At 38.4% G+C, this 9,660-nt stretch overlaps 1 protein-coding gene and 1 long non-coding RNA gene across 2 annotated transcripts; one reads left to right on the top strand and one right to left on the bottom strand.

Moving 5' to 3' along the window:
- Window positions 1-670: 670 nt before the first annotated feature.
- Window positions 671-3,718, bottom strand: LOC121298912 (peroxisomal membrane protein 11A-like). Its single transcript, XM_041226222.1, has 3 exons — window positions 3,285-3,718; window positions 2,866-2,981; window positions 671-2,429 (listed from the first exon to the last, which is right to left on the bottom strand). The coding sequence occupies exons 1-3, from the start codon at window positions 3,338-3,340 to the stop codon at window positions 1,861-1,863; spliced, it is 741 nt and encodes a 246-aa protein (XP_041082156.1). The 5' UTR covers window positions 3,341-3,718; the 3' UTR covers window positions 671-1,860.
- A 1,329-nt stretch (window positions 3,719-5,047) lies between these two features.
- On the top strand, window positions 5,048-8,817 carry LOC121298928. Its single transcript, XR_005947346.1, has 4 exons — window positions 5,048-5,140; window positions 5,474-5,557; window positions 5,942-6,002; window positions 6,350-8,817. It is a non-coding gene; the product is annotated as an uncharacterized LOC121298928 (long non-coding RNA).
- Window positions 8,818-9,660: the final 843 nt, after the last annotated feature.

Here is a 9,660-nt window from a genome sequence, read left to right as displayed (position 1 = left end):
CTTTCAGGTAGTCTTTTATACCTGCACTTCCTATGTCATTTAGCATGTTAGTCAGTAAGAGAATCAAATACTTCATTAAATAGAGAAAAAAAGGCTTTGAAGGAGAGAATTTCTCTCTCCTGGAGAAATGGGGTAGACAGCACAAGTACAATAGACTGACTGAAATTAATGCATGCACATTTTTGTTAAATGAAAATGCACGTTTGCTATTTGTTTATTTATTTTGATCACTGAGAAATTATTTTGTTCGCAACATGGTTAGCCACTGTACCTTTAAGAACCATGTAATTCCAGTGAACTCATTAAAATGTGTCACAAGCAAACCCTAAATCATCTGGGTAAGAGGTGACGTTTTGTGCAATCTTGAATTTGATTCAAATAGTTCACACAGGAACTATGCCAGTGGGCATTCCCAGACATGAACTATGCCAGTGGTCATTCTGTCTGAAACAAACTCTAAAAAACAAAGCTCCGTATCTACAGCAAACATGTCATTTCAACACTTTCTTTTCATTCCAACTCAACTAAAGTTCAAATGCATGGGGCAAAGCTGGACTCTGTGCTCTTCATCATACGCTAATAAACTACAGTCCAAAGGCTTTTCTGAAACCTCACCTTGTAATGCATTTCAGAGTCAGAATGATACTCGGGGGGGGGGGGGGGGGGGGGGGGGGGATGCCTGTAGTTTTCTCTGTGATATTATTCACACCATTTCTGCATTATTTATGACTCAACCAAAAAACAACAACAAAAAAACAGGAAAAATGTGAATAACTAACTGGTTTGAAGACCAATTCAATGTGTAAATGAGTCAAGAAAAAATACTTTATTAGTTCACAACCACGCTACCTAACCATACACAGATTTCGGTTAATCTTAGCTACACAATCTTTCAGTATAATAGAAATTGTAAGAAGTATATATAATAATTATATTTTGAGATAGAAGTGTTTATTTTGCATACTTTAAAATACTTGCATAGTTATATTTTTATGTCCTAAAGAAATGTTAGCTTTCCTAAACACATACATAATAGTACTACTACTAATAATAATGAACATTCACATTTCCAGATTCGTACCGGATCAGACCTGTTAACCATTCCAGTCTAGGACTATCCTAGACACTGCTGTTTATATTAGTTTTCATTTCACATGCTAATCGTTTGGCCAGACCCGAAAGGAAGGGAATTACTACACTTGTTAAACCTGAACCTAACAATAAAAGGAAAAAAAGTCAGATAATCCACTGAATATGGAAATTATTCCCATTGTTGCCCATGATAGCCAAATTATTTTCTTTCCAACATACAATATGTATTCTAAATTCCAGAGTTCCCCAATAGAAGATATCTAAATATTCCATGGAATGCAAACGGCTATTAGAACACACAGTAGCTTTTAATTTCCTGCTTCGAACCATAGTAACAGTTCTGCTTATTTCCTACAATACCCGCTATAGCAGAGCATGTCCTATAGTATTTAGGGTTAATGCTTTACAGTACTATAGAAAAAGATCCCAGCGCTTTACTGTATGTTACATTACAAAAAGACCTTTTGCTGTAAGGTATTGACAGATGAAATGGTAGCCATATCAGTCCAGAGATGACAGACAAAGAGAAGGAGAAGTGATACAATCTCTCTTATCTACTTTTACCTCAAGAAAGAGTCATTTGAAGGTCTTGAAAGCTTGGGATTAATTATTGTTTAGTTAGTCCAATAAAAGATATCACATCTACACATCTATCATCTCTGGACTGACACGGCTACCATTTCATCTCTCAATAATAACTGTGCAACTTTTGCTATACCACAAACAGTAGATATTCAGCTTCATGATACCTAATCACTGCTTCCAATGTTAAGGCTTCAGTTTGAAGCTTGGTTTCATGAGTGTCAGGATTCCTAAAATCGAGGACATCAGTCCACACAAGCCCACCACTCCGGGGTTTGTTTTATAAATGCCAAGCCTGTCCATGGGAATGAAGAGGTCACACGCATTTTTCACCGTGTCCAGCAGGATAGACGGGTTGCGTCTCAGGCTGTGATACAGTAGCAGGAGGAGAGCCTGGAGATTCAGGACTGCCACGCATGCCACATCTCTGCCGTCACTGCGGTGCTGGCTCACCTTCTGCCGATACTGCTTGTCTTCAGCCTCCCGCTCCATTGCCTGGTAGATTTCGTACAGGTCCCGGGTCAGGTTCATGAGCAAGGAGACAAAGTAACAGCGGGAGGCGTGCACGCTCCACCTCTCCTTGTCCATGTCAGTAACCAGCCCGATACTTCTTGCCCACAGTATGTTGTCACACAAGAAATACAGGGAGCGATTCAGATTGGCCACCGTCAAGCACAAACGCAGCACTGGGTCTTCAAGATGCATGGTGCATTTGGCTGCATCGATCGCACTGACGGTGTTGCCCAGTCTGAACACTGAAAGAAAGGTAAGATGTTAAGACTGTGAGCTGAGCATCGCTACACTCAGGGATGGAAATGAGACACCCATTGCATAGCAGTTTGAGCCATGTCTGTCACCTTTTATCACAGTGCACCACTCATTGAATTAACATCCACATTGACACTGTACAGATAAAGTGTTGAAGAGCCATGTTTGTGACATTATTATTCAGGGATGGAAATAAGACTCCTGTTGCACAGCAGTTTCATTCCTGGTTTTACTACGAGCATGAGCAGCCACAGTGTACAGGTAACAAGGTCAGGTGTGTCTTATTAAACTCAAAGAAATAAAACCAGGAACTGAACAGACTGCAATGCAATGAGAGTGGTATTTCCCTCCCTGTTTTTGCTTGTGAATGTTGTGCTTTGGGGAGCAGGTTTCCCACTCCCTCCACATCACTCCAACACTTACACTTCCTTCCTGTGCTCATGTTGGATTCCAGGCTCTGTAGCTTTTTGATCAGTTTCTGTCTTCCAGATTTGTTTTTCAATAAATAAATAAGCAAGGCAGATCCATACTGAGCGGCTCTGAAAGAAACCAAGCACAGAGCACCACAGAGTCGCATGCAAACGAACCAACACAGCCCATGAAGTGAAACATGAGTACCGTATACTAAAGATCAGCTTCGGTGATGTCACAGCAGTGTAAAGTGATCTTGTATTCAAGTCCAATGAAGGAATGGGAATAAGGCACACCTGAACATTCAGCTCTGCTAGCTTGCCTCCTATTTTCTACAACCTGAGTAAATACACTAGTGTAAAATACAGTACTATAACTACTACGACTAATAATAATAATAATAATAATAATAAAACACCGAACAAACTCACCGGAATATGCGGTCTCTGCCTTGGCTCTGGTTGGTGAAATTTACAAAGTATTCCATACTTATATTAAACCGGTGCACCTGCAAACTGTACAAACCCGTCAAAACTTACTAAAATGATATCTTAGTGTTTTTTTGTTTGTTTGTTTGTTTTTAATCTACATACATATAAATAATATACAATAGGTGAGTTTAAGGTGAAATACCTATACAAAATGAGCGTGTGAACCTTGCTTGACAGACCAGCATAAAAACTAGGAAACCAATTGTGCCCTTTTACCTAGAAACGTGTAAAACAACAGCAAGAAAAAAAAAAAAGTAAATTCCTAAACAGCGAAAAAAAAATTAAATATAGCTGACTTTTCCGAAAAATGTAATCTTCCTTATTCTTAAAAGAGTTATGAAATAAAGTCCGCCACTAGTTGTCCACATTATTAAATGAATGAATGGATATACAATAGCTGCAATAAGGTACAATTAACTGCAGCACCAGTTCTCGTTGCTGCGTGGACTCTTTTACCAGACGGACAGGCAAAGAGGGCACTTCCTGTGGTTGATACCATGGCAACGTGTCAACAACTGAGAAGCAAAGGTAAGAACTTTGCAAGTAAAATGTTTTAGTAAGTGGCCAAAAAGTTGTTATTATTATTTGTTTATTTGCATTACCAGTAGCCTGTATTTTGATGCTAATATTATTTAATATTGAACATGTGGTAACACGTTCCTGGGACTAGTGCACTTAATTGTTTTCGCAATTATTTCACCTGGAAAATACTTCTGTTGTGGATCCATGTGACTGTGGGTTACAGGTTAAAAAAAAATGTCTACACGATGTAACTTCAGAATGAACCCGTTTGTTTGTTTATTTATTTATTTTTAGTTTAGATTTGTTTAATTTTTTTGGAGGTTCTGCACGTCTTTGTTTATAATAGCTTTACCTGGCCTGTAAACTAGCTTCAGGATGCCTGTGTACATGAGAAAAAGCTCGCTGGAGATTCCCTCCCCGTCCGAGGCGGCTTGCAGTGTACACGAGGAGGAGGCTTTTGAGAAGGACCCTGAACAGATTCAGGATGAGCTGCCTCAGCCTTTTCGGATGATCAGCAAGGTGATAAACACATTGATCGACGATGCATGGAGCACTATCCAGAACAGAGCACAACTCAAGCGTGTAGAACAAACAAAGAAACAGTCGCCAGTCTGAGAAGCAACGGTTGAAATCCAGGTGAGGATTCAAATCTACCTCTTTTTTTTTTTTTTTTTTCGTAAGCATGATACATTCTCATGAGTCTGACTCACAGGCACCTGTGTTTAAATAGCACTGTAAATACCTGTGAAATTATAACATGACCCACGGGGAAAGTCAAACCTCAAGACAGATTACACGACATTAAAGAAGCATGCCATAAAAACATAGATAGATAGATTGATGATTTTTTGTGGTAATAACGTAAACAATTCATTGATCTTTAACTAAATCTACCTCATTTTTATCCAGGAAGATGTAAATAGAAGAAACCTCTGTACCAAAAACTAAAAAAAAATGTGATGTACCATATAAAAATATCAATCACAAATATATGCACTGATGTATAAATATATAAAAGTCAATAAATGAATTGGTGATTCATTTCTAGCAACCCATACTCCAGATAAAGTAGGAAGCCAAATCGCTGACTCACTTTTATAATGTCTGGTGGCTGCTTACTTGTTCTGCACATTTAGCCTAGTTTGAATTGCTTAACCAAGCCTGGCTTCTCAACACAGGCAGTGGTGACTCAACACAGGCTGGAGGTCCACCGGTTTCCCAAAGATTCCTGGCTTCGAGAGCTTGAGTTCACTCAGTCAACATCACAAAAACAGGTGACAGCAGGTGTCACTGTCCTCTTGAGCACATTACAGCTGGAGCACAAGATGTCTGTTAAGTTAAGACATTCTCAAAATGACTTTGGAGTTTTACATAATCAGATTTTGAAATCTTTATAAAAGTAACTCTCCCTTTATTTTGGATGTAACCCGAACAATGGAAATGTTGCAATTTATCTGACAAATTGATTACTTGCTGCATTTTTGTTCTGCAATTTTTAAACCCAATTCCGTTAACATCTAACGAGTAAGGGATATTGTTAAATGACCTTTTTATACATTTAAAATTCAGCCCTGTGATTTGAAATGCGTCTGTGTTGTGCTCTGCAGGTCTCCCCTGCTCATTGCTTTCAATCCCTGGGGACAGTGATATCAGACATGTGCAGTTTATGGAACCCCACACTGTCAATAAAGGTAATGTCCCACGCAGCACGTTCCAAGTGAACCCCAAAACTCAGGTCTTGGTGTCTTGCAAAGATGGGGCATCACATGCAGTTGTATCAGTAAGAGGCAGGGACACCACTGTTACAAGGATAACTGAAAGGTGAGTTTCAATGCTCTCCTGTAAGTTCTTCATTCAAATCAATATGTTATCAACTTCTTCCAGTGCCATTAAGAAACACATCTACTGTATTAACGGTGCCATTACCACAAGCTTCTGTGTATGCAAAAGTAAATATATTGCATCAAGAAAATATGTCATTGTTTAGCATCAGAGTAATGGTTTATTCTGTTCCTGTATTTACTCAATCTAAAGTGAAAAGCAAAACTAACTGATTTGTGATTAATTATCAATAGGTCTGAAGATCAAGGTTCCCTCCCCAGTGCAATACAATCCATACCTTTTCAACCCAATTTGGTGAGTCACTTGAATGTTGAAAGCTATTCAGGTGACCATGAGCACTTAAGCCAGTTTGTATAAGTTGTGTCATTTATCAACAACACTGGTGTTGCCATGGCTCTAATATAATTACAGGGCATTGCTGGCTACTCTTCATTTAAATGTGTTTTAAATTTAATTATTTTGGATCCTGTGACTTTAAAACAGACCAGCAGCCATCAACTTTCCTCTTTGAAGAACAATATATAGATCATGCCCAGCTTCATTTACCCTAATAAAAATGGGTATTATTATCTTTTATGAAAATCATTAGAAAATATGTATTAATATCCTAACTGAGTTCCATGATATGTTTCTATTCTCAGGTCCTTTTCATGTACAGGGACAGCACCATAGCGCTCATTGACAGCACTGATGGGACCCTCATCTGTAATTTGGTGCTTCCAGCTCCACAGTCCTTAGCTACTCCATGGGACCCAGTCTTTCTGCTGGACCCAGAGAGACAGTTACTGTTCATAAGAGGTACTAAATCATTCCCTTCCCCAGACCGAGGATATTGTATGGGTTAATATTGTATACAGTCAAGCAGAACGAGTCATCCATCTAACAGCGGACAGTTTAGGTCATCTTTATACCGTATAAAAGAAACTAACTCAGATTCAGTTAGTGATGTACCACCAATTTGTTGCCACAAGGTGGCAGTTGATTTCATTTTAATATTTCTACAAAATGGTTATGATGGCAGCTGCTTCAGTAAATTGACAGATTATTGTCTTATCTCTTAGCAAAATGGTTCAATCTAACTGAAAAAAGATTGGAATGAAAAATATGTATCGAAGTCTCTTCACTGTTTACACAAACTAGTGCAGTAAAATCATGCTGTACTTTCTTTCTAGAAGAATTGTTTCTAGAAGATTACATTAAGATAAACTGTATAAATATTAGCATGACGATTATGTAAACAACAGGAACAGACTACATCCCATAAAACATCACCTCAGGGAGGTGATGTCCTTCCTGGAGGAATATGGTAAAGTCTCGGGGTGTTTGTTATATAATTCAGATCAGATCAAATGAAAGAAAGATATAAACTGAAGTGGCATTCAGTACCTATTAAATTCCTGCGGGTTAATTTGCCAAAATACCCCTGAAAGCTATTTCTTTTAAATTATGACCCTTTAACCCTAATAATCAAAGATGATATGTCCAGGTGGAATCTGCTTCCTCTGTCCCCGAATTCTAGAGTGGAAGCTGTCAAAATGAATGTGTTGCCAAGACTACTGTACCTATTTCAAACCTTGCCAGTAGAGATTTCCCCAGGGCAGTTTAATGCGATTCACTCATTTCAAGATTCATTTGGAACAGCTAAAGGCCAAGAATCAGATTAAGGCAGTTCATCTATCAAAAGAGAGAGGAGGGCTGGCACTGCCTTGTCCCTGGATGTTTTGAACATTCAGCAGAATCATATCCACAGTTATATGTCTGTGTTTTATAACCTTGCCAGTATTTAGGTGTGCCACTGTTTAGATCAATTGAACAGTAATATCATTTTATAAGAAGTTCTGTAATTAAGTGGCAAAAAAAAAAAACAAACCCAGTAAGTAAGTAGAGCCCATACATTAATGCCTCCCTTTAACTCAGCAGTGAACAGACCACGGTCACAGAATTATACCATTGCGAGTCTGTACTGGCTGACAAGAGAAAATGAGTCTCAGCAGCAGACCTTGCTGAACAAGTTTGAATACTTTTTTAAAATGCATAGCTTGTGTAAGAATGCCCCTAGAGAATGTATATAGTTACCTTCTGCTGAACTTATGGATGAATTGTTTCATAATAGCGGCACCATTTTACTTGTAAATCATTGCCTAGCTCTTACTGTGTTTTAATTATGAAATGTGTCTTAAAGGATTGCAGTTAGTCAGAGCCCCGTTTATTTAGCATTACATCTGTTTATGTTTCTTAAGTTTATCATTTTTACGTGCAGGGAGGCATAGGCTAATGAGCACACACCGATCAAGCTATAAAAGGATTCGGTGACAAGTTGAATAATAATATTATGATTGGATAGACGTTAAACCTTGGTTTGGAAGCAGGTGTAGTAAAATGTATGTCTGATTAATGAGCATTGAACCAGATGGTAGGTTTACCCGGAGGGAATTATTCCTATATGGTACACAGCATACCTCCAAAGAGGCAATTGCTGTGTGTAGTACATTCTAAGCAATTTTATTTAGTTCTCCGAGTGCTAAAAAACATAATGTGTGTAAAAGACAAAAACAGATAGTGTGTTTAATAAAACATTAAGGGCAATCGATGCAGTGACGTGTTTCTTATCAGTTTAGTGCAAGAGGATTTGTCATCACTCAGCAGGCTTCCCTAGAGTACGGCACAGTTTTAAACAGCTTTCTTGCCTCAGAGTTGTTAAAGAGAACACAACCAGTTGTCATCAGTTCATTTTATGCCAGCGATTATATTACTATAGTGTATAGTGTCTCTAGTACTGGTGAAAAATATAAATATTTTTTATTAAATCAAGGAAAGAGTTCAGCTGGCTGTAAAGACTACATGAGCATCATTTTTTTGTCGACAAAGCTCTGCCAAAACCCCAAATTCCGAATGCATTTCCTGCAATATGCAGTGCAAATTATACAAATCTGCTGAAGCTAGAAACTGCAAGCCTTGAGTTAATTAACTGGTTCACTATCCATATTAAAATGATGAGTCTGCATTGTTCTGCATCTGAAGCTGAATTGTAGAGCTTGTTTTAAAATGCAGCTGTATCCAACAAGCCTTCTACTCATGGAAAAGACTAATGTTGCACAATACTTCTTAACGTCACTCCTAAAAGGTTGAACTTAAATTGGAGCAATTAGGGTATTTTGATGCAACTGACCCCTGGTCAGTAATAGTATAATCCCTGGCTGCCATTCACTTGGTGGACTTGTCTCCTGAGGCAGAGGGAAATTCTACTGTTGAAGACGTTCTAAAGATAAATAATTCATGAATAATAAATGAGCTACTAATCTAAATGAAGGGAGGTATCTTCATGTGCTGCAGATGCCAGTCATTCATTTGTATTCTTGTGGGGCTCACACACCCCCAGGCTTGGCAGTTTGTTCAAGCCCAGTGCTGAGTAAGAAGGTTCCGTACTGCAAAGTAGAAACTTAATTAATGTCAAGCCGCAGTGTCCTACAAAAAATATGTTATATTTAGTGAAAAAATATAATAAATGGAAGTCTGGTTAATACACTATTCTCTGCCTCAGAAAGTAGCGGTAGACTTTGTTAGCCACCCTATTTGTGTACATTCCTTGAAGGTAATGTCAGCCCCAGGCTCAGGTTTACTTTTTCTTTCTTTGCTGTACAAAATAATACAGATATTTTCTTCACCTCACCAAACCAAGGCTGAGCTCAACTGAAACTTAAAAGTAATGTTATGCTTGACTATTTCTATTTGTGACTGAAAGACGCCACACAGTAAGTGGCTGGAGCTGGAATGGCTTTCCCTCTGTGTGTAATGACAGCCACAAGTAGCACTCCAGAAGTCAAGCAGCCGCAATGCATGTTTTGGTTAATGAGATTGAAATCTGACCAAATGTAAATTTGTTTTACAGGCTGTTCATATATTGCAAGAGAACAAACAATCCTTTTCTGCATTATGTACTGTTGCAGAATGT

The sequence above is a fragment of the Polyodon spathula genome, chromosome 24 (assembly GCF_017654505.1).
Source record: "Polyodon spathula isolate WHYD16114869_AA chromosome 24, ASM1765450v1, whole genome shotgun sequence".
Lineage (NCBI taxonomy): Eukaryota > Metazoa > Chordata > Actinopteri > Acipenseriformes > Polyodontidae > Polyodon > Polyodon spathula.
The sequence above is the reverse complement of the archived record's forward strand: the minus strand, read 5'-3'. Positions and strand labels throughout refer to the sequence as shown.